The sequence below is a fragment of the Lontra canadensis genome, unplaced genomic scaffold (genome assembly GCF_010015895.1).
Source record: "Lontra canadensis isolate GAN:19392208 unplaced genomic scaffold, GSC_riverotter_1.0 scaffold18, whole genome shotgun sequence".
Lineage (NCBI taxonomy): Eukaryota > Metazoa > Chordata > Mammalia > Carnivora > Mustelidae > Lontra > Lontra canadensis.
The window spans coordinates 10,937,270-10,963,452 of NW_022631012.1; the positions used below are offsets into that span (position 1 = coordinate 10,937,270).

Consider the following 26,183-nt stretch of genomic DNA (forward strand, 5'->3'; position numbering starts at 1 on the left):
AGATATGCTTAAACTTTCTTAGTTATATTTTTTAATTAAGATATAATACACATAAATAATTAAGTTTTTTTAAAACTTATTTACAAGGTTGTACAACTTCACTATCTAATTTTAGAATAAACTTTTTAAAACTTTGAGTGTTTTTAGCTGATGTTATGCCCTCTAGTTTTCAGGCCCTACCACTCCCTATTGTTTTACATCTGGCTACTGCTAGATTTGTATTGGTCACCTGACCCCTGAAAGCATTTAAGTTTATGCGAAAGAATTGTTTTTTTCTATTTTCATTAACCCTGAAGCAAATGCCAGAATTTCCCTAGGAGTGCCAGTGTGGGGAATACTGGCTCTTGTCCTGCATTCTTTTTCCTACTTCTATTCCTTTGCCCATTCTATGTTCTAACTCCAAGAATGCTCCCCACTTCTGCGGCAGCCTTTTGTGAGGGATGACTTCTCCTTGCCCTCAAGAGAGCTTCCTTAGAATAAAAACCAAACTCTATTTCTTGGTTTACAAATCCTTGAATGACCTGGCCCTCTCTTCCTATCAGACTCTGTTCCCTAACACACTAGACTTGTACCTTCTACTTGGAATGTTATTCTCTCTGATCTGTACATATCTGATTCCTTCTTGTAACATATCTCAGTTTAAATATCACTACTTATAGAGGCCTTCTCTGTACATCCAGTCTAAAACAGCTACTCTGTCACTTTTCATACAACCCTAATTTAATTACCACCACACTTGTCATGGGTCTTACTTGTTTGTTTGTTTTTGTTTACTATTTCTCTACCTTGACTAGAATCTAAGTTTATTGTTGGCAGGTCCCTAGTTGATCATCTTTGTTACAGTGTTTCTAGAACAGTGTTTGGCACGTAGTATGTGCTTAATGTGTATTTGCTGAATAAATATTGAGTGAAAATGCTTGCTTTGATGGCTTCTGCTCTGGTTCATCTCCCTGTTTCTACCTGTCCCTGTCTTCCAGAAATTTGCCAGAATCTCTGATCTTTGATGCTTTTGCCATCTCTAGCTTTCATTGCTTTTGAGTTTATTCCCTCTTATAATTGTGTACTGTCATTGTAGTGGGATTTTAGGGAGAAAGAGAAATGTATTCTCTCATTCTTTTGACAGGTTGGGATGTTCCAGTCAGGTTGAAAACATGAACAAAGACCAAGTTAAGAAAGCATAGGTTTTTGTTGTTGTTGTTGTTGTTTTTTGTTTGTTTGTTTTTTAAGAATATTGAGTAGTTTAGGTTGTTTGAAGGGTAGACAATAAGGTTGAAAATTTAGGTTGAGGCCATGTAAGAGAGGATGTGAAGTCATTTGATGGAGAGTTTGTACTTAATTCAGAATGTCGTGGGGATACCCTTGGGGGTATTTGAGCCGAATCGTGGCATGAAAAAAAATTTTTAAGGAAGATTAGTTTGACAGTGGTGGATTACAAAAAGAGAGGTAAGTTAGGAAGTTGCTAGAATAATCTAAGGACATGACAGTATAGATCTGAGCCAAGGTAGTAGTAGTCATCAAAATAAGAAAGAGAGCAAAGGCACAGAAAAACAGTTGAGCCTCCGGGTGCTGACACTGATGAACTGCTCTGTGATAATTACAGTCTAGTGATGTGACTTCTATTAGATGGATTGGCTGATTGTATGAGGGACTGTACTGAATGTATCTTCTATCAGCAATGTGTTAAGAGTGTCTTTCCTGCGATTTATAGGTTTATGAGATAGAAGAAACAAAGCAGACAGTTCAGTTTTGTTGGATAAGGGGATATTGAGCACGTGCCATCTGCATGTTGGGCAAGAGGTTGGGGAATAGGCTAATGAATAATGCGAGGTACAGGTGCTTTACTCCGTTTGTTCTCATATTTAATAACAAAGTTATTAAAGCAACTTAAAAACCCATCGTGAAGTCTTTATTTAGCTTAAGCCTTCTTATTTGATTAAATACAGTTGACCTTTGAATAATGCAGGGACTAGGGGTGCCAGCCCCAGGCAGTGAAAAGTCGCAGTATAACTTTTGATTCCCCAGAACATAACTAATGGCCCACTGTTGACTAGAAGCCTTATCACCAATGTAAACAGCTGATTAACATATATTTGTATATTGTATGTATTATATGCTATATTCTTACAATAAGATAAGTTAGAGAAGAGAAAATGTTACTAAGAAAATCATAAGGAAGAAAAAATACATTTATAATACTGTACTGTATTCATCTTAAAAATCTGTGTAAGAATGGACCCACTCAGTTCAACCTGTGTTGTTCATGAGTCAGGTGTATGAGTCTTTGATTCAGAATGAATTCTCATTTCTTCCTGAGCTGCTGTGACATTAACCAATTTTTTTTTAACTCGGTTACTTGTTTTTCTCATCTGAAGGTTAGAAATGATTTGTCTTTGCCTCTGTGAAAGAATTATCTGATGAATAATTATTTTTCAAAAGTGATAACCTTTTATTTGCATTAAAACTAATTTTATGATGACCAAAAATAAACCAAAAACATTAACTGAGTAAACCAAGCAAATGCAATTTAGGAATGGTAATACATGCATACAATAATAAAAATCACGTGTTGGAGAAATATGCAGTTGTTCTTCAGGGACCTTACCTGCATTATTTTATTTGGTAAAAATGTTTTTCGACCTATACTTTTCTTTTTTTACTTTATTTCTGAATTTTAAATGATCCACTAGTTGATATACTGTGTTTTCCTAACTAAACTACAATTTTCTGAGACACACTTTCTTTATCTCCCCTCCCACCCTCCCTCTCTCTCTGAATTTATTTTGATGCAGTTTGGAACTTAAGAAATTTGTAAGAGTGCAAACAACTCCCACATTCCCTTTACCTAGATTCACTTATTGTTTACTTTTTGCCTAGTTATTATTCCTCTCTCCCTTTTTATGTATTTACACATACTCAAATACACACATACATTTTTTTCTGAGCCATTTGAAAATGAATTGTAGACATTATGCCCCTTTATGACAATTGTTCAGTACGTGTTTCCTAAGGGCAAAGATACTGTCTTACATAACTGCAGTAGTATTATCAAAATCAGGAAATGTAACATCAATACAATACTGTGATCTAATCTGCAGCCCATAGTCAGATATTGGCAGTTATTCCAGTAATGTCCCTTATAGCTATATTTATATGTTTACCTATTTTCTTCCGGTCCAGGATCCAGTCCAGGATCAAGCATTGCATTGAGTTGTCAGGTCTCTTTAGGTTTCCTTTTTTTTTTTTTCTTTTCTTTTTTTTAAGATTTTACCTATCCATTTGACAGAGAGAGACACAGCCAGAGATGGAACACAAGCGGGGGGAGTGAGAGAGGCAGAAGCAGGCTTCCACTGAGCAGGGAGCCCGATATGGGGCCCGATCCCAGGACTCTGGGATCATGACCCGAGCTGAAGGCAGATGCCCAACGACTGAGCCGCCAAGGCGCCCCATTTAGGTTTCCTTTAAATTAGAACACATCCTCAGCCTTTGTGTTTTTAGCCTTCATGTTTTTTAACCATAGGCCAATTATTTTGTAAAATATCTTGTGATTTGATTCAGGTCATGCATATTGTCAGGAATACCACAAAAAAGTGGCGCCTGGGTGGCTCAGTCATTAAGCATCTGCCTTTGGCTCGGGTCATGATCCCAGGGTCCTGGGATCCCAGCGTTGGGTTCCCTGCTCAGTGGAGAGCCTGCTTTTCCCTCTCCCTCTGCTGCTCCCCCTGCTTGTGCGCTTTCACTCTCTCGAATAAATAAGTAAATAAAATCTTAAAAAAAAAAATACCGCAAAATGATAATGTATCTTCTCTGCATTATTTCTCAAAAAATATATGATGTGGTTTGCCTCAATGTTAATGGTGTTCAATTTTATCACTTGGTTAAGACAGTGTCACCCAGTAATTTGTGGGGAGGTATTTTAATGATACGTAAATAGTCTTATCAGATTTTCTCCCATGATTTAGCATCTATCAATGATTCTTAACCAAATCAGTTATTACAATAGTTGCATATGGTGATCTTCTGTCAGTTCATCTGCATCATTTAATTGGCATTCTGTGAGGAAGAGCTTTCTTTTCCCATGTATGTATTTATATCAGTATGGGTTCGTGGATTCTTATTTTATTCAACAGTTTATCGTTTCTTCCTGTCATAATTGATTTTTGATGCCTAAATTGTCCCATATTGGGTTCTGTGGATCCCCTTCCGGCTGGTTTCTGTATCCTTTTGACATGTCCCCATCTTTATTGAGCACTTTCTGGCACAAGAAGATATTCTAGGATCTCCTCTTACTTTTCACCAACCCCAACCCTTGAATCATTACTCCACGGTTCTTAGTTACTTTTTGGGTAGAATATGTATTTAGAAACCAAAAACTGGGTGCTAGGTATGGTAATTGGAATGTCATTGCTACTGGAATGTCATCGCTACTAGGCCCTTTGAGTGGACCTACCTACAAACACACTTAAATGTATATCTATCTTTATTCCTACCCCTTCTGTATTTCCTCTGTCTCTTTGAAACCTTGAGTTCATAATGATGATTCAAAATATAGTCAGGGGCGCCTGGGTTGCTCAGTGGATTGAAGCCTCTGCCTTCAGCTCAGGTCCTGATCCCAGCGTCCTGGGATTGAGCCCTGCATCTGGCTCTCTGCTCAGCAGGAAGCCTGCTTCCCCTCCCCAACTCTGCCTGCCTCTCTGCCTACTTGTGATCTCTGACTGTCAAATAAATAAATAATCTACAAAATATAGTCCAAATGGCTCCTAAGCCACAGGCTACTACAGTCTAGCACTCTCCCTCCAGTTGAAGCTGGAAAGTGCATGTACAATATCAGCTATCTCCAAAGATAACTGGTATGTAGGTAGTATAGCAGGAAAGGTCCTAAGTGTGGAGCAGAATAAGCAACATGAACATCTCTGGAAGCAGTCATGTAAGCCTCATTTCTACAGGTAACTTGTAGTGACCGTGTGTTTCCTAGGACTACTATAACAACTTACCACACACTGGGTGGTTTAAAACAACAGAAATTTATTCTCTCACAGTTCTTGAACTTGGAAAGGTGGAATATAACAAAAGAATATTACACTTAGTATTATTTTTTGTTTATTGGTTTGCTTATTTATTTTAGTTCTCTGATTTCAGATTATGGTTTATGGTATACTGTATAACTAGTAATTTTAACACTGATCATTAGAACTTCTTATTTATTAAAAATGTCAGGAATTTCTTTGTAAACCATTGAACTTAGATTGGTTTTTTCACTTCAGTTGAGTTCCTGTTTGGGATTTAATAGATAAACAGTATCCACTATTATGAAAAATCCAATGTAAATTAAGAAACAAATATGGTTCATTATTCTGTGAAGGGAATTCCTTTGCCAGGGGTGCATTTATGTGCTTGTTAAATAAAACATTAAATTAACAAATCAGCTTTGATTTGATTTATAGCTTTCTTTAGACATAATAACTTCTGTCAACTGTTAAAAACAGTTCTTTTTTTTTTTTATGCTTCTTTATGTGATCTTTAGTTACCTTAGAATTAAGGTATATGATAATGAAGAGGATGTGTTAGTTACATCTTGGGTTGTCAGAAACTGAAATACAAATAAAAGTTTTATTATAAGGGGTGAGAATCACCTCCCCTAGTTTTTCTCTTTCCTCTTGGTAAGGAAAGATGGCCAACCCACAAACAGTACACCTTTCTTGTTTATTAGGGAGGTTTCGTTCTATGTAGAAACTACAAAACTTAGTTCCAGATGTCAGTTCACTCCCAGACGACTAGGCCATGAAAGTTTCCTGGTGGCCAGTTTACTCAGATTGCTCCTGTGAAGCCTTGGAATGACAAGTACATTTCTTCCTTCTCAGTCCCCTTTCAACCCTTCAAAGACCATAGTTCGCTTTAAGTTTGCTTCATGCACAGACCTACAGAAGGAACTTTGTTCTTAGATACTTTTTAAATCAAGATGCTTCAGTGTTTACCATCTCTGCCACAGTTAGGATTAATGTTCTTTGAAATCATAGGGTGTGTTTTTTGCCACTTTTGTGTCACAGTACCTGGCATAATGCTGTGTAGGCAAAGTCTTGGAAGTGTTAGACTCTAGGTCAAACTTGGGCCATTTCTGTGGAGGACCACTAACCTTAACAGAAAACGTCAGTGATCGATTTACAAAAAGCAACTTTTGACATTTTAACTTATCTGCTCTATAAATTGATAAAATACAAAGTGATGTTTACTGAAAAGTAGGCACACAATGGAAAAGGATCCTAAGAAAAAGAACCTACTGTATATATAGAAAATAATATATAAATTCAAAAGAATTAAATTTTGGGAAAAATCAGTTTAAGGTTCTGTAATGCCAAACTAAGCTACCTATGTTAAATGTAATAACTACAGAAAAGAATGAATAATAAAATAAAACTAAAAATTTACATAAACATTTATTAGATTTCTTGGTTGAGAAGAATTTACTGACCAAAACAGTGCAAGACTTCTCCCAGAAAAGAATTTACACATTTGATAACTTAAAAAATAAAACTTTTAGCAGTATCTTAAAAAAAGAGAAAGAAAGAAAAAAAGACCATCCAAAATTAAAAGATAAAACCTGAGGGAAATGTTGCTATACATACAACACACTTAATATCTTGATTCTGTGAAGAACTCGTGGAAATTCAGTTGGTTCATTCAATTCCCAATTTCCATTTGGGCGGTTTACAAATGATGTCATTTCGTTCACAGCAGAACTGTGTTCTGTGTTGAAGAATTGTAGGTCAAGAGAAAAGTAAATCAAGCACGCCTCTCTCTGGGTGCCCTAGTCAGATGAGCAGCTAATGACCCCCCCCCCACAGTTCTCACTTCATTTTATATTATATTGTGTCCTATTTCTCTCCTTTTCCTTCTCTGCTCTGACTTCCTCCCTCCTCCTTTTGATGAGTCTTCTTCCTCTCTTTGTGCCTTACTAATTTTAACAGAGTTTTTTTTCTTACTGTTTCTTTTGTCTGATTTAGGTTTCCTTCCTCCTGCTTTATTTTGCAAGAGTTGTATCTTGCACAGTTGGGGGGCACTCCGTGAACCTGGAAGTCTTTATAGCCTCCATTCTCTAGTGCCTGTTTTTCTTTGGAATTATTTATCAGAGTAGAGCAGCTTAGGAGGTTTTCCAAAAGCTGTTTTTGTGATAGAATTACTGAAATGTAACTGGGCATAAAGAACTAAAAATTATAACTAAATGAATAACTCAGAAGAATCATGAAACTGTGGTAATGAGGGTATGTTAATAAAGGGATCTTGTCACTGCCTAATTTCTTAATGGGCTTTGGGTGTACGTGTCTTACTTTGCCTTTAACCAAGTTGTGGTTGTGTGAAACTGCATTAATTTTGTCTTGCAAGTTCTCTTGGTAATTAGAACACAACACACTGCAGTGGTTGTCAGACTTCAGTAGGCATAAGGAATACCTGGGGTGACTTGCTAAAAATGTCCCAGGATCCTGGAAATTGGTATTTGGTAGATCTTAGACAGGCCTTTTTAAAACTGACTTTATAAGAAGCACCCCAGATCATTTTTTTTTTAAGATTTTATCTATTTATTTGACAGAGATCACAAGTAGGCAGAGAGGCAGGCAGAGAAAGAGAGGGGAAGCAGGCTCCTTGCTGAGCAGAGAGCCTGATGCAGACTCAATCCCAGGACCCTGAGATCATGACCTGAGCTGAAGGCAGCAGCTTAACCCACTGAGCCACCCAGGCACCCCATCCCAGATAATTTTGATGTAGGTCATCAGCAGACCCAATTGGAAATACTTTGCCATACACCATCAAGTCCAGTCTCCATTTCATATGGCTTATAATTTTGCCCCTAATTCTTCTCCAGCCCCCGTTCTCCCTTGGGTCTATACCACACATCTTTTGCATTAGAAATGTTAAGTCAGAGGGGCGCCTGGATGGCTCAGTGGGTTAAAGCTTCTGCCTTCGGTTCAGGTCATGATCCCAGGGTCCTGGGATCGAGCCCCACATCCGGCTCTGTGCTCAGCAGGGAGCCTGCTTCCTCTTCTCTCTCTCTCTGCCTGCCTCTCTGCCTACTTGTGATCTCTGTCTGTCAAATAAATAAATAAAGTCTTAAAAAAGAGAAAGAAATGTTAAGTCAGAGTTCTCAACATGTCTTACTTTGTCACAGCTTTATACCCTCCCACATACTGGTCCCTCTGCCTAAAACACCCTTCCTCTTCTCTGCTTTTGCACATTCATTCTTCAGGTCTGAACTGAAGCCTCATCCCTTTCTTCCGTCCTCAAACTGTTAAACTATAGTCATATAACATACCTCTGTTGTACTTAACACTTTTATCATTGTTTGTTCCCTTGTCTGTCCTCTAATAGATTATATATTCATTTTTTTAAGATTTTTTTTTTTGTCAGAGAGTGCACAAGCAGGGGGAGTGGCAAGCAGGGGGAGAAGTGGGCTCCCCACTGAGCAAGGAGCCTGATGGGGGACTCAATCCCAGGATCCTGGGATCATGACCTGAGCTGAAAGCAGATGTCTAGCTAACTGAGCCACCCAGGTGTCCCTAGATTCTATATTCCTTAAAGACAGAGGTTATCATGTCCAACTCTATTCCCCCAGCATCTGGTATACAGTAGATGTACAGCAAATATCAAACTTCTCTTGCTTCTTTGGAATATTGAGCATATTAGACCCAGAGAAATGCTCTAGTAGCAACTTTGCGCTCCTCCTGCATTCTCAGAATTTTCATGTGGCTTTAAGTGTATTTATTTTTATAAAAAGTAATTATTTTTGAATTAAGAGGACAAAATAGGTCAGTAATAAATAAGGCACCCTCATTCAATACCATGTATTTTTCTTGCCACTGTCTAACTATTTGGCTTGTGTAAGTTGTATTTCCTGAGGACTTCAGTTTGCATTTCTGTAATTATCTCTGCATAATATTTACAGTAGCCTTCTGTTGGCCTTTCCCTTCTCTAATAACTCTTATAAAGGCATTGTGTCCTCTGACTAAAATACCATTTCTCTCCCTACCCCTTCACTTCTGTGTTTAAGAATATGGTTGCCTCCTGGAGGAAAGAATAGACTTGGCTCTCAAGGTTATCTATCTGGCCTTAGTCCTTGACTTTTAAAAGCTCTATTTTTCCTCTTATTTGAGCCAATCTCATGACAGTTTACAAACACAGACTTTCTCCTTTGCTCTTTATAATTTCCCCTACCTGGAATATATTTATTCAAATTACTAAGCCCTACTCTAAGCCCAGCCTTTATAAAGATCACCATTCTATCTCACAGTGAGGAAACTGAGTAGTAAACCAAAATATCTCCCAGGAGGAAGACTAATAGGGAAAATATGCTGAATAATTAGCTTCATAGAAAATATAGTGGAAATAATACTGTTTTATACTGAGGCATACTAAATGGATAGTTTTGTTACATGTAGTGGAGCTTGTCATATGTAACCTTTAACCTGTAATAATTGAAGCACAGTTATTAACTGTTATGTGTGAAATGAAACCAGTCGGCATATAAACAGTGGTGGATCATTCCACCATTATTTGTCTTTACTTTATGAAAAAAATAAGTGTAAATTACTTTAAAATATTAGTTCCCTGCAATCTGTGATTATTCTGGAATAAACATAGGATTTTAAAATAATCAGGTTAACTAACCCTTTTCATTACCTGAGTCCTAATAACCCTTCCTCATTTTTTTTTCCAGTTGGATATTTACTGGCATCTCTCAGTCTATCTTCAAAACAGAATTCACATCCTCTCAACCCCCAGGCTGCTCCAAGGAACAGCAGGCAGGACAGTGGCTGGAAGGGAGAGTGGGATGAAAGATCAGAGAGGTCCCTGAAGGCCAGGACCATCCAGGGTGTTCTTGATCTGCCACTGACTGTGGATTTTATTCTGTATTCATTAAGTGCGCCCTTTGGGAAATAAACCTTTTCATTTGTGTTAGGGTACATTCATTCTTTCAGGACATAGTTTCCCTCAGATGTAATGGAGAAGGGAATTAAAGTGAAACTTTAATATATTCCCCCCCATCACCAAGTACCTAATCTAATAGTCATAGGATAATTTAATAATATTTGGTCTAGTATGTATTATGGTTTCTTTGGGCCTATTTCAACATCATTATGGAAAAGCATCACATTAGAAGCTATTCTTTTAAATCCAAATTATTTTAAAAATAAGATAAGTTCTATTTTCTTTTCCTTAATTTTTTCTTTCCCTTTGGAAGGACAGTTGACTATTTTATTATTTTATTTGCAATTTCTGCTGTCGTCATTTCTAGTCAGGGCATTTCAGATTTAGAATTGTCATCTAATTGGAGGCAGGTATCAATATGTAATAGAGGATAAATTTCTGTACCAGTTTTGCTGATTTTAACAGTACACAGTGTGTAAGAAAACTTTTGGGGATGCTCTCATTTGGTGTGTGTAGTAATCAGAAATTATGTCATTTAAATAAGGATCAGCTTCAGCTTCTAGAGAAGGAAGACTGCTATTTTAGGGTGCAGATCTGTTAAGAAATGTTGTAGGACCTAAATTTTTACTAGAAAAGTCTCTGAATACGTGTCTTAGTTTTTATAAAATAACCGACATGGTGACAAATTCAAGAATGGAAAAAGTTGGCAAAGGTTACATAAATAGTAAAAGTCAAATTTTATTGTTTTATTCAAAATAATATTATTTTGATATTTTAATATTTAATATTTTGAAGTGCTTCAGAATTTCCATTTATTTTATGATTCTCTATTATTACTCCCTAGCCATATTTTCATCTACTTTGATGTGCAGTAGTCTAGATAAAATAAAACTATTAATGAAAACATTTAAGGAGATATTTAAAAATCCAAATAATTACTGGGTTTGAATAATGGGAAAAAACTCACAAAACGCACCAGTCTTTGATGTGGACTCTGTAGTTCATTTAGCACCGTAATAATTCAAAATACATTCATTTTCAACTATTTTGCATATGTTCTGCAAAACTATATGCAAAATCATATTCCTATTTCATTCTTTGCAGTATGGCCTCTTACGGACATTTATAATGTGTGCTCAGAATGGAAGTGCAGGCATAAGTATCCTTGTCTGAAAGCAGAATTCCTCCTAGAATATTTTATCTTCTGGGTTATTCCAGTATGTTTAGTTTTAAAGATTAGGGAGGAAGAGGAAGTTGACTTTTAAAATTTCCAGTTCTGTTGCTTGTTGGCCTTCACTATGAAGACTGGATATTCCTACTCTTAAATGTTCTCAAACTAGCAATTATTATATGAGTAATTAAGTTACCTAGTCAGATGAGGTTTTTCTTTGTACTAACATTTTATATTTCCTGGGTAGAAAAATGAAATAATGGTATCAGGTTTCTATGGAGATAGTTCTGTAAATAGTTAATTAATGAATAAAAATCCTAGAACTAGTACAACACAAATGAATTATAAAAAACAAATCTTTAAGAGTCAAATTGTGATTTGGGGAATTGATGGATATATTTTCCATTTGTCAAGAGAATTCCCTGATTTATATATACATGCTTTGAGTAGTGAAATTAAGAAGAGAGAATTACCAGTTTACATTAGAGATATTGATAAGCTGTGTTCCTTTGTAGTATTAAGCTTAAGAAAATTATTTCTGTTAAGTGATTAAATGGTATATGATCTGATTTTCCATATCTTTAGAACTAAGTTCAGTTTGATTTTTTTTTTTAAGATTTTATTCATTTGTCAGAGAGAAAGAGAAGGAGAGAGCACATAAGCAGGGGGAGTTGGCAGGTAGAGGGCCCTGGGATCATGACCTGAGCCAATTTGACTGACCCAGCCACCCAGTTCAGATTGATTTTGTGACACTGTTTTACCGTTTCTGCAGAATTTTATATAGTAAAATAAGGTTTAACATTTAGCTTCATGACATCCCATTAGATAATTAAATTCCTCACGTAGCTCATAACCACATTTTAAGGATCCCAATTACTTCTGTTGATTGTTGCTTTGAGGTGTAATATGTCTACGAATTCTTATTTGAGATTAAGGATATCTTTAATCTCGGAGGAATTCTTTAAACAAATAGGCAGGTAGTATTTCAAATAGTGCCTAGATCCACTGGAACAAAATTTGTATTTCAGAAATGTGAGTCAAGAATGGAATGTAGAATGGTAATATTCATTGTATCCCTAGGAAAGATAATAGATATTATTCCAAGTTGAAGGGAAAGGATTTGTGGTCAAATTAATCTGGAATATCTTGGTTTAAGCAAATGCAGGCTTTACTAAAGATTTCTCAGAAAGAGACAAACCAAGAAACAGACTCTTAGCTATAGAGAACAAACCGATAGTTACCAGAGGGGATAGTTACCAGAGGGGAGGTTGGTGAAGGGATGGGTGAAATAAGTGATGGGGATTGAGGAGTGCCCTTGTGATGAGCACTGAGTAACGTATGGAATGGTTGAATCACGACATTGTATATCTGAAACTAATATAATATTGTATGTTAACTATATTGGAATTTTTAAAAAAGGTTCTCAGCGCCTTTAATATTGAAATATTTTATATTAATCAGATTAATCTTTAAGAACTTCAAGTATCTGGTCGGTCATTGATCCTATTATGTATTGTGTAATCTTTTCTTCCCTTCACAAAATAATATGCAGATTCCATGTCAGATATCACATAATTAATGAGAAGAGAGAAAATTGTCTCTTCTTTTCAAGACTTATACTTGAAGAGTAATTATATACAGGAGATTTTAGTTCTGGTTCCTTGGATTTTGTCAGAACTGATGAGAAAGTAAGGTAGAAAGAACGCTATGAGAGGAGGAAGTAATTCAACAGACTAAAGTAGATTAACAATTTTGTCTTTTCTCTGAAGTGATTCTTGAACGGAGGTTTTGCAAGATACATACTTACTTGTATTAGATTGTTGCAGAATAAGTGAGATAATAATGTGCTGGATTGAAGTCTTAAAATTATTTCTCTGTGGGTTTTGGGGTGTTACAGAATCTGTTAGTGGAGGAAACCGCACTACCATAATATCCTCCGGTTATTGAGAGGGCTCTGCAATTTTAAAATTATTGTCACTTGTGATTCTAGTTGTAATCTGGTACAATCTTTTCTTTCACAATTGCCTAAAAATTTGAGACATAGTTACTCATTCCTACTCGCTTGTCAACCCTGCTCCATTAATGACTTCTAATTTCCTTGTATAATATAATCTCTGGTTTGGTAGATTTGACTTCAGAGAGTTACAATTTATATCAGAGCATGTGCTGCATAATTTTTCAAGTTTAACCTGTTAAACTTCATTCTACCTAAATGTCTGTATTTCAGATGGATCAGCTATCAGATGAAGAAATTGACCATGGAGCTGAAGAAGACAGTGATAAGGAAGATCAGGACCTGGACAAAATGTTTGGAGCCTGGCTAGGGGAACTTGACAAACTCACTCAGGTTAGAAATAGTGCTTGAAAAATTGTTCAAGGATTTCAAGCCATCACTGTGTGCTAAAAATTTACTGTGTAGACATAGGGATATGGATATAGGTTCCATTTTTAAATACTGCTAAAGGGAAAATGTCCAAACCTTTAACAAGTAAATAAATGTTAACTCTAGAACACAAAGTATTATATGGTTATTTAGAGAGTCTCAAAACAAAACAAAACAAACTTAAGACAGAGGTTCTGTTCCTCTGGAGGGATTATTTAAAATCTGTTTGGTAAACTGAGATTGCTGGCTAAAAAGGTTTAAAACCCAAAATCTAAAAGTCTAAATTTTAGCGACTCTTATTTCATAACTTAATATATGTGAATATTTACTACATTTTACATTTTATGATGTAAGTAATAGCCTCACATGCAAGTATTTTCTATTCTATAATTCTAGAATACTGAGAAAATTTCATTTCTGGCTGCATTTTAAAACCATGGCAAAGCTTTTCCATCCTGTTTCACTGGATCTTGTGTTTTTATAAAAGGTAGAATAGTAGCTCTATGCTATTTCACTGCAGATGGCTTTTCTGCTGGTTTGGTACTTTTATTCTTCCCAGTATTTTAAATTCCTTGCCATATAATGTGAAGAGCCACTCACCAAAAAAGTTGGCTTGTAAACTAATACTGTGACTATTTTTGTTTTTGTTTTGTTTTGTTTTTTTATTGTATAAATCTGTCTTTAGAAACAAAACATATTAACCACTGGGTAATGGTGGCTCTCTGCTAACAAGTTGCTTTTTACACTTAAGATGTTTCCAAAAAATGTTTTATGTACTTTATTAGTGGCTAATAAAGTTTGTTTCATTATTTTTGTTTATTACAAAGTGTCATCTGTGCACCCACTCATATCACACATACCTTGTTAATGGAATTTTAAGCTTTATATTATATCAAGTTTATGTTTTAAGTGGTTAATGAATCTTTTAAAATCATTTGTAAAGTTTTTGTGTGTTTGCATTTTCTTGGAAGAAGGTTCAGAGCTTTTACCAAATTCTCATGATACTCACCCCACACTCTTTACTCTCCCCCACCCCCCGCACACAAAAAGTTTAAAAACCACCTACTAGGTTACCATTTCTTGGTGTCAAGGAGTATTTCTTTTGTTTTCCCAGCATTGGGCACAGCAGGTAATTTTAACAAGTATGTTTATTTGAACTGGTAAATAGACTGAATCTTAGTATGTCCTCAATTATATTCAAGTTATTTAACAGAAAATATTAAACCTACCTATTATTTTTCATTTCTACTGGGAGAAGCATTGGGACTTAAATTGCGGCAGAAGAACAGGGTTTGAGGTTGAAGAATTTCCTATTTTGTGAAACATTGAAATAAGGCAGTGAATGATTGTGGATCCTCTTCATATGATAGCTTTGAAAACTGGTTGGACACTGAAGGGCTTCCTTTTATCTTGAGACAAATGAATAAAGAAGGCACAAATAGAATTTAATTCCATGATTCTACAGACTGTCTAGCATTCTTTTTTATTTGAGATCTATTCGATAATGATAAATAGAAGTTAAAGTTTTAAAAGGCTGTTCTTAGTATTTGCAAATTTATTTACATATATGCTAACTGCTGACCTTTTTCCTGCATTTCTCTGTTATAAGCAGCTTATATTCTTTATTATAGAGAGGAAGAAGAAAAGTGTCATTTAAAAAGGTGGGGAGATAACTTACAAGATACTCTCTCCTGAAGTACAGTATAATTCTAGACTTACCATAGGCAGTATCATAGCTGGGTTACAGTTTGTCCTCATCTTAATAGAGCTTGAGAAGAACAAGGATATTCCATCATTGTCTGAAGTTGTAGCCACTCTCTGTTAAGATCTTGGGTCTTGGGACTTCCAGGGAAGACAGGAGAGTAGGAAGATTCTTACCTCACATTGTATCTCATGAATACAACTAGATAACCTAAACCTCAGTATAATGACCCAGAAAATGACCTAAAGACTAGAAGAACAAACTTTACACAGCTAAATGTCGAGAAGGAAGAAGGGCAAAGACATGAGGGAAGGGCGTCTTGGGCATACAGAGGAGAGAGGAACAGACTCAGACAAGGGAGCCGGCATGGGGAAGATGTGTCCCCCTAACATTTGGCTTTGAAAACTAGCCGGACCAAATTTTTCTTATCTTCTTACAATCAGTGAGACTCAATACCTGGAACTTTAAAAATCAGTGGGGTTGGAACTGGACACAGTCACAGCAAGAGAGCTAAATAAAACGGAGGTAATAGTATGCCCAATAGACAATTTAAAGTAATGGTCATAGAGATACTCACTGGACTTAAGAAAAGAATGGAGGATCTCAGTGAGACCCTCAACAAAGAGGTAGAAAAAATAAAAACCAATCAGAGATGAAGAATCCAATAACTGAAATTTAAGATACAGTAGATGGAATAAATAGTAGAACTAGAAGCAGTACAACAGATCAGTGACATGGAGGAGAGAATAATGGAAATCAATCAAGCTGAAAAGAAGAGAGAAAAAAATAATAAAAAATGAAAATAGACTTTGGGAACTCAGTGACACCATCAGATGTAATAACATTTGCATTTTAGGGATCCCAGAAGAAGAGTGAGAAAGGGGCAGAAAACTTACTTGAAGAAATAGTAGCTGAAAAACTTCTCAAATCTGGGGAAGGAAACAAGAATCCAGATCCAGAGGCACAAAAAGCTCCCAACAAAATCAATCCAGGGAGATCCACACCAAGATACATAGTACTTAAAATGGCCAAAAGTAGTGATAAAGACAATTTTAAAAACAGCAAGAGAAAAGAGTTGCAAGCAAGGGAAACCCCATAAGGCTATCAGCTGATTTTTCAGTGGAAACTTCGTAGGCCAGAAGGGAATAGCTTGATATGTTCAGAGTGCTGAAAGGAAAAAAAACGTGCAACTAAGAATATTCTGTCCAGCAAAGCAAGGCTGTTGTTCAGAATAAGAGAGAGTTGCCCAGATAAACGAAATTTAAAGGAATTCATGACCATTAAGCAGGTCCATGAGAAAAACTAAAGGGGACCCTTTGAGTGGAAAACCATAAATAGGAATAAGGAAAGTAGGAAGCACAAAAGCAGTAAAATAAGTATATTTCTAAAAATCAGTCAAGGGACTCACAAAAGGATGTAAAGTATGATACCATATACCTAAATTGTGAGGGGCAGAGGAGTAAAGAATGGGTTTAAACTTAAGTGACCATCAACTTATTATAGACTGTTATATGCAGATGTTATATACAAACCTAATACACAAATCAAAAACCAGTAATAGATAGGCAAAGAATAAAGAGAAAAGGATCTGGGACACCTGGGTGGCTCAGTTGATTGAGCCTCTGCCGGCAGCTCAGGTCATGATCCCGGGGTCCTCGGATCAAGCTCTGCATCAGGCTCCCTCTCCCTCTGCCTGCAGCTCCCCTACTTGTGTTCTCTCTCTTCTCTCTGTCAAATAAATAAGTAAAATCTTTAAAAAAAAAAAAAAAAGGAGAGAGAGAGAGAAAGGGATCCAAGTAATCATTAAAGAAAGCCAAAAACAAACAAACCACCAAAAAACTGACTCCAAACTATAGAAAACAAATTGATGGTTAACAAAGGGGAAGGAGAACGGTATAATGAGCACTAAGTAACATATAGAATTGTGGAATCACTGTATTTACACCTGAAACTAATACAGTAGTGTAGGTTAACTAGAATTAAGATGGAAAAAAATTTTAATAAAAATAAATATGTAAATACAAAGGAAAAACTGATCTTGGACCTCACTCATTTTGAATTCAGAATTGTGCCTTATCTTCAGGGTACTTCATGCCAAGAATGAGACTGACCAAAATCAAATCCTCTTGAGGAAAAAGATAACCGAATTCTCTGCATTGGGGCGCCTGGGTGGCTCAGTGGGTTAAAGCCTCTGCCTTCAGCTCAGGTCATGATCCTGGGGTCCTGGGATCGAGCCCCACGTTGGGCTTTCTGCTTAGCGGGGAGCCTGCTTCCCCTTCTCTCTCTCTGCCTGCCTCTCTGCCTACTTGTGATCTCTGTCAAATAAATAAATAAAATCTTTAAAAAAAAATAAAAATTCCCTGCATTGTTCCTTTATTTTGTATCTTACCATGCCTATGTTCATATATTTAGCTTATAGTGAATTGATGTAAAATGAGCTCAGTCAATATACTTGATATATTTGGAAAGATGTTCACTCCAGACTAGGATGGTCTTAAATGCCTTAAGTAAGCATTTATCTAAAAATTGAAGCAACTATAACCAAAATAACATGAAAAACAATTATACTTGTCCTTAAAACTAGAATCTAAACTTTGGTTTTATTAACTATTATATGACAGTTAACCTAATCAAATAACAAGCTTTATTTCTCTTTTTTATAATTGAAACCTGAAAATAATATGACTTATTAAACTTTCTTTAGAGTTTGGATTCTGATAAGCCCATGGAACCCGTAAAAAGATCTCCTCTTCGTCAGGAAACAAATATGGCCAATTTTTCTTATCGATTCTCCATATACAACTTGAATGGTAAGATGTAACTGGAAATAAAATGTAAAATAGTATATTAAATTATATGATGCAGAAGCAACGCAGCTACAGTTCCAAGTAGCTCAATATAAAAACTACATGCATAACTTGAGTGAGTTCTTACATTTCTAGGTTTGTGCATTTTTTACTAATTCAAAGGATCACAGAAAAATACCAAACTGGAACATAACTGAAATAGTTTTCTAGTTACTAATAACTGACAAAGTACATACTCAAGTGGTACCCCGTGACAAACTTAACTTTCACTGTTGTATTTTCATTGGAATAAAGTCCAGTTAAAATACTTGTTAGTAAGTTTTAAATCGGCCCCTCTGGCCTTTATTTAATGTATTCTGCCTAATTAACTTTCTAATATTTGGAATTGACATAAAAATCTGTAATTTTTTAGGCTTTACATTTTTCTCTCTATGCTCCCAGCTCTTTAAGTGTTAACAGCTCTACCAGGGCACTGATCATATTAACAACAGAAAGCCTATGATAAAAAGTTGCATGGGGGATGTGGCTAAAACCCCACAGGACAGTATATTATCTTTGCATTATTTTTAATCTTTCAACTCATAATGTTATCCTCCACTGATTACTATAAATCTTAAAAGATGGACTATTTGCTTTTAAAAATTTCTCTGTTGAATTTAAAACAAATACCTCTTAGAAAAAGTGTATTCGATAGGCTTTAGGCCCAGTAAGATAAATTTTCTTGCTTCTGCCCTTGCATTCATTGACAGATTTATAAGAGAATGTATGAATTCTGATTCAGTGTATTCTGGAAACATCATGTACGTATTGTTCATTGCAGAAGCTCTGAATCAGGGAGAAACTGTGGATCTGGATGCCCTGATGGCCGATCTTTGCTCCATAGAGCAGGAGCTCAGCAGTATTGGTGCAGGAAATAGTAAGCGTCAAATCACAGAAACAAAAGCCACTCAGAAACTACCTGCTAGCCGACATACATCAAAACATGGCACTTTGAAAGGATTGTCTTCTTCATCTAACAGGATAACGAAACCATCACATGCCAACTACTCCCTGGATGACATCACTGCACAGTTAGAACAGGCTTCCTTGAGCATGGATGAGGCTGCCCGGCAGTCTGTACTAGAAGATACGAAGTCCTCAGTGACTAATCAGCACAGAAGAACAGCGTCAGCAGGCACAGTGAGCGACGCCGAAGTGCGCTCCATTAGCAACTCCTCTCGCTCCAGCATCACCTCCGCGACCTCCAGCATGGACTCTTTGGATATTGATAAAGTAACACGCCCTCAAGAACTGAATTTGACACATCAGGGGCAGCCAATTACCGAGGTAGGTAGATGAAACTTTTTTCCCTGCTATTTTAGTACTTTAAAAAGGAAGGAATGGTATTTTTAATTAACTTATTTTTTCTACATTGAAAATTTGTCAGGATCCTTCTAAACTAAGTTTTAAAGTCACTGCAGAAGGAATATATTATCAGATAGAGCAATGTCAATGATTAAGAGAGTTTCTTCATTTTATTCTTAGGCTATTTGAAGCCCTTGAATTAATATCAGTTGTTTCATATGATTAAAAACTTGAAATGTGGTTTATACTTGATAACATTTTGCAAAGCTGTTGTAATTGTTATAATAGTAACTCCTGTTTAGTGTACGTTTATTATAAAACAACAACTTGAGAAAAAAATGCCTACCACCACTGTCGTCCTCCAGGATTCTACTTTATTATCGAAGATTCGGGGTACTGTAGTGGAAAGAGCCACTGGGCTTGGAATCAGAAAACTGGGTTCCAGGTGTTCCCTTTGCCACTCACTACCCACTGAGCCTTAAATGAGTGATTCAGCCTCTGCAAACATCAATTTCTCACAAGTAAAATGGGTCTAATAGTACGTGGTCTAATCCTCATACGGTAGTTCAGGTTATCAAAAGTGATAATATATTATGTGAACAGGTTTTTAAAGGACAGAGTTCTTCTGGATGTGATGGGGTGAGGGCAAGGAAATGAATTTGTGTTAAAATAACTTTAGCAAAAGCTGAGTTTGGTGTAGGTAGATTCTTTATCAAATATTTTTGTCAAGAAGGCGACAATATTGTTACAGGGTAGCAGCAAGAAAGAAGATCAATGTGGGTCAGATAAAGCCAGCCTTCCGTTCAGTTTATGTTTACAATCCTGTCTACCACAGGGTAAAGTAATCTATTTATGAATGATCAATACTAAGGTAAAATCTTGTAAAACACAGTTTAAAGAATTACAGAGAAATGTAAAATTTACACCTATTACTCAACATTATTAATTTCCCCCCCCATGGATTTAATTTCATTAGATTAATTTCCATCAGTTAGTAACTCTGTACCCATTAATGTACTCAGTTTATTCTGGGCACTGTGAAACATAAAAGAAGCATGAATCATGGTGGTTTGGAGATAAATATGAGTTTAACTGCTTGTGAAGAAAAAGTATATCAATCTAAAAAATAAATTTTCACTTATTTAATATGAAGGTCATCTAAGTGGTATATATTCTGTAGAGAACTTAAAAATTTTTTTCTCTCATATGATACCTAAGGATTATATTTAACACCAGCTATGTAGTATGTGTCATTTAGGTCTTTCAGATTCACTTGTTGGGATATGAGCAATATTTTTTTAGGGGCGTGCTTTCTTGGTTATTCTTTGTTTCGTATGTTGATATTCCTTCTTTCTAATCAGATTATTTTGAGTTGGGTCAAGACGCATGAGGTCAGGTGTCCTCTCCCAGCAGACTCTTCAGTTGTGACCTAGTGGTATTCATGGACAAAGATACCAGTGTTATAATGTTTAAAATAAAGTTCGGTGAGTAAACCAGGAATAAAGCAGGAAAGGAGGTGAAATCTTCTCTATCTGTCCTATTCTTTTGTCATGTTTGGATGAGTAGAAAAGTGGGTTAGCAAACCTGAAGCTTGCTTTAGTGTACTTTTTAATGGATCTGGTCTGTTTTAATGGATCTGGTCTGGTCAGTTGAGTCTTACTAGATCCCAAACCCATGTATCCAGTTGTCCCTACACTCGAATATAATCTCTAAGAAATATTTTAATTACTTTTGCATGTGTGGAGTTCAAAGAGTCAAAATAGTTCTGTGAGACTTGTTATAGAAAACTTTGCTCTACATGTGCACACACATGCCATATCCTCTCAGAGGTCAGAACTTTCTACTCTTAGCTGATTCTCGGGGTTTTTAACTCTGTGTCATTAAACTGTATTTATATTGGTATTTCTTGATATTTTTCAGTTGTATGTGTTATCTACTAACTTCTCACTCTGGAAGATTAGGGTATAGACAACTCTTCTTTAGACAGTTCCTCTCCCTTCTCCCCTTATGCTCCCCTGGCCTCCCAATATATTTTTGGTTGGTTTACTGTTCAGTTTTTATATTATCATGACTATGTACATGCATGCAGTTTGGTGCTAAACTATATGCTTTTATTATATTTCCTTTCTGCGACATTGCATTTTACTTACCTGGAATTAATAATTGTCTTGAGATTTTAAAATTTATAGGTTTTTGGTATGTTTATCATTGTTTTGATTCCAAACTTCCCCAGTTGATTAAGTCTCTTAGTTCAAACAATATTAGTGTTCTGTTAATATCATCTTAAAATTCTTTGCTGTCTTTCATAGTCTTTGCTCTAGAATCATTCTTAGGTCTTTTCTCTCAGGTGTGTGAGCTTCTCCAGAGAATACGATTCCTCCATCCTCCTGCATATGTCAGGGCATATGTCAGCTGTGCTTTCGCAGCCCATTGGGGAAAGAAGGCTTGCAGTGTAAGGTGGTCCTCAGTGTTCAGTATGTGAACTTCCATCTAATCCTTTTAGGTCAGGATTTCTCAACATTGACTACTAACATTTGGGGCTAGATAATTCTTTGTTGTGGGAGCTATCTTGTGCCTCGTAAGACATTAGAAGCATCATTGGCATCTCTCTTGTCCACTAGTTGCCAGTAGTGTACACACCTCCTTCAGTTGTGACAACTAGAAATGTCTCTAGACATTGCTACATGTTCCCTATATGGCAAAAGTCCCCTGAGAATCACTGCTTTAAGTAGAAAAGATTATTAGCAAGTCTGAACCCGTTTTCTTCATGGAAAATGATCTTGGGTATTTTCCTTCTCCTGGCATTCATTCATTCATTCATTCATTCATTCATTCATTTATTTATTTATTTTACTATAAACTTGACTAATATAGATGGTTTCCAGGTAATATTGTACACTATAAACTGACTCCTGATTAGTGAGTGCATATGGACCAGGAAGACTGTGAGTGAACTTAAAAGAAGCCTATGAAAAGACACAGAACTTTGTTTCCTGGTGTGAAATTTATCAGTTTTGTAAGTGAACATAAATACATCCCTTGAGGGTTCCTGGAACCTGCACTCATTGGCTGTTAAAATATACTGCTGGTTCCTGTGGAGTATGAAGTTTCCCAAAGCCAAGGTGGTTTCTGTACTTACCGCCATGATTTTTGTGCCTTAGAATGGTGGGCCCAGAAAAGGCTTCTGGTGGCCTGTATAGATTCTTTTTAAAGATACCATGTCTCATGCTAGCATGCTTTATCTTTCTGTGGAACTAAGCGAACTTGGTGCCAAGCTATGGCCTTTTGGGTCCTGTGAGTGACTCTCAGTCTGAACCTGAGACCCCTGTTGGTCTGCGAGTAAAGGAAGCAATCTGTGAGTGAACTGCTTGCTTAAGTATGCTTTCAACCAATCCTTCTGCTTTTATTCCCACCACCACTTCTATTGAGATGTCCTTCTGCTTTTCTCTAGTGTTGGCTTAACATTCAGCTTTCCTTGGGCCTAAGATGGTTACCACTCAGCCATATCTAACATAATCTCCTTTTCCTGTCTGCTGTCTCTTGACTTTGGTGTGCCCCAAGGTACAGTCCTGACTCCTTTTCTGTCTATATCCACTCTTTTTGTGAGCTTAAGCACTGACAACTCCCACATTTTAATACCCTATTTCACTTATCTAAGACACACCTTTTCCCCACATTTTAATGCCCCTAAAACAATGGTTCTCAACTAGGAGCTATTTTGTCCCCCAGGGGACATTCAGTATCTGAAAACATTCTTGGTTGTCACTGATAAAAGGATGATACTGACATCTAGTGGGTAGAGGCTAAGGGTACTGCTAAAACCCTACAATGCACAGGATAGCCACCACAACAAAGAATTATCTGACCCAAAATTGTGCCAAAGTTGAGAGACCATGTTTTAGAAATAGGTGGCATCTGTCACTGTTAGCAAAGTGGCAGTTCTTTGTGAAGTTTTCTTTTGACAGTTCCTGATAAAGATCAAGAAAGTACCAGCATTAAGTCATCTTAGAGTCGAAGAAATACAAGTATCTTTTGCCAGTGCTTCTCCTCCGAACTCCAGGTTCATACATCCTATCTCTAATCAGTGTCTCTATTTGGATGTCTAATAGGTAGCTCAAATTTAACTGGTCTAAAACCAAAGCCCTGGTTTCTCCCAAACTAACCCCTCCAAAGTCTTCTCCATCTTAGTTAATGGCTCTTCCGTCCCTCCCGTCCCGCAGCAGATTCTGTTGCCTTTACCTTTTGAGTATATCCAGAATTTGATCACTTCTCACCACCTTCACTGCCACTAAGCCGACATCATCTTGATGTAAATTTTTGCCATAGCCTCCCACTTGGGCATCCTATATTTACCTTCTCCTTAATAGTCTACCATCCATACCGAAGCCAGAGTGGTCCTATTAAAAGTTAGTCAGATATTGCCCCTCCTCTTCTCAAACCCAAAGACTTTGTATCCTATTATAAAACTGAAATCCCTGCAGTAGCCTGCAGGTCCTTACAGGATTTGCTTTCCCCTTACCTCTGCCTCTGTTTTCCTTTCTTTCCTCCTCTTCTTACTTGGCCAGTCACACTGCCTCCTAGTTCCTTGCCGGACATCTGAGCCAAGTTAGAAAAGTCATTTTGAACTTGGTAGTGTTCCATCTTTGGGACATGGGTAGTTAAACTGCCCATCTGAAGATGAAATAATACTATGGCTTACCTTCTTGTCTTGTTGCTCTCTGAAAGCGAACAGGGCTAGGTACAGTACAGTTTCACATCAGGAAGAGTAAGTCTTTTTTTCCTGCATTTCTCTTTTCTGACTTTTGTTGAAATACTGTGTTTTCAGGCACTTCACATATACTGTCTCATTTAAGCCTCCCGTTATCCCTTTGGTAGGGGCATTTATTCCAAAGAAGAGATTTTAAGTAGGTCAGGTAACTGAGAAACCTATATTTGAATTATGAAACTACACTTGCCTCCCAGTTTTTATCAGTATCTTAAAAACAAAGTGAAGCTGATTGTTAAAAAATGATTTCCTACGTGTTAAAAATATTGTAGTATAAAATATTTTCTTTGGATAAGCATAAAAATGTATTACAGAATAATTTCAGTCAGTGTTCTTTTGAAATCCATCAGTGATGTTCATCTACTAAGTTTTTAACCCACTGAGCCACCCAGGCACCCCTCATCTACTAACTTTTTAAATTGGAATTCAGTGTGGTTGAAATAAATTCTATTAAGGTCTGTTTGTATCTTAACCAATGTGAAATAAATGTTGCAGCTGATTTCCTGGCATTGTTGTGGTACATTTATTCATGTTAACTGATAAAACAATAGTTTTCAGTTAGATAGAAGTTTGCAAATATAAATGGTAATTGAATGTTATAAATTTTACGTAAAATAAAGTTCACTGATAAAAAGTTAATGCTAACACATTCCTTTATTTTCTGGTGAGATTTAAACCTTAATGATGCTTCTAAATTTGGAATTTTATACATGAAAGTGTACTTCTAAAATGAAAATGCTTTTAAAAGCTATTATTGTAGGGCATAGCAGAGTTGGTTGAGCGTCTGCATTTTGCTCAGGTCATGATCCCAGGGTCCCTACTCAATAGGGAGCCTGCTTCTCCCTCTCCCTCTCCCACTCCTCCTGCTTGTGCTGTCTTATGCTATTTCTCTCAAATAAATTTTAAAAATCTTAAAAAAAAGGTTTTATTGTAGTTTATGGCAGAGTCCAAAGGTTTTGTTGAATCTTTTTAATACTTGATGATTGTTCCATAAATATTATAGGAAAAAATTCCTTAGTATCTGAGCTACTAAAACTTCTGAATGTTGTAATTGTTTCCCTCATATTTATAGTTTTTTCCTAAGTGAAATCTTCCACGGATATACCATTATAACTTGTGATATGCCAACAGCATATCATAGGTTCATTGCAATAAATTTTTCCAGTTCCTTCACTTTTCAGAACTATTTCAAGAATTAATGTGTGCAGAAATTTTGAGGTAGTGGAAAGAAAATAGCAATTGTGTTTATTGTAGCACTGGGGGTGGAGAGCCCCACCGGCATTTAAGTCCTAAGTTATTCTTATCAAGCAACCTTTGGTCTGAAGTATTAACTGGATGAAAGCACAGGGCTTCCTCAAACTTTTAGAGGCCTACATATCTAAAAAGGTTGGGATTATTAATTGACTTCTCAATTATTGCAGTTACATTATTCTTAAAATTCAAATGGCTGTGTTGCTACATTTCACTGAAATTTATTCACATGTACCCATCTGGTGTTTAATTCCAGATTTCCCTGGCCTAGTGAGGTTAATAAATAGCAAAAAGAATAGGTTTCAGATGAAAGAAGAGGTGAAGATTTAGTGAAAAGCATGGTGAAAGTCTAGTTCTCATTCATACTTTTCAAATATGCTACTCCAGTCGACATTGGCATATACGCCGGGATTCTTGTTTTGTGTATTTCCTAGTAATCTGTGTCATTTTTCATCTCTGAAGAAATAAAACATCATCATTATTTGATTTTAGGTTTGTTTTGTCATCATTTTGTGTTGCGGAGGGCTGGTGAAGGGCCTTTTTTGGGTACAAGAATAGAAATGTATTCATCTGTTTTTAAAATGGATGAGTACTATAAAATATAAATAATTTTTATTTTTTAAAAGATTTTATTTATTTGAGAGAAAGAGAGTGAGAGGGAGAACATGATTAGGGTGAGGGGCAGAGGGAGAAGCAGACTCCCTGCTGAGCAGGGAGCCAGGGTCTCCCAGGATCGTGACCTGAGCTGAAGGCAGATGCTTAACCAACTGAGCCACCCAGACTCCCTAAAAGAAATAATTTTAGAAGGAATTCAGACACATACTGGCTATATAATGGCTAGTAAA

General features: G+C 36.4%; 1 protein-coding gene across 2 annotated transcripts in view; it reads left to right on the forward strand.

Annotated features, from left to right (window-relative positions):
• The window catches only part of RAPH1 (Ras association (RalGDS/AF-6) and pleckstrin homology domains 1), an 83,996-nt gene that overhangs the window by 17,405 nt on the left and 40,408 nt on the right, over positions 1 to 26,183 (forward strand). Inside the window, exons 2-4 of one of the 2 annotated variants that reach the window (XM_032860001.1) lie at positions 13,314 to 13,433; positions 17,876 to 17,981; positions 18,799 to 19,304. In XM_032860001.1, coding sequence (XP_032715892.1) covers positions 13,314 to 13,433; positions 17,876 to 17,981; positions 18,799 to 19,304 — 732 coding nt within the window. Of the gene's footprint in view, positions 1 to 13,298; positions 13,434 to 17,875; positions 17,982 to 18,798; positions 19,305 to 26,183 lie in introns of those variants that run through there. The other variant, XM_032860000.1, reaches the window with a different exon arrangement.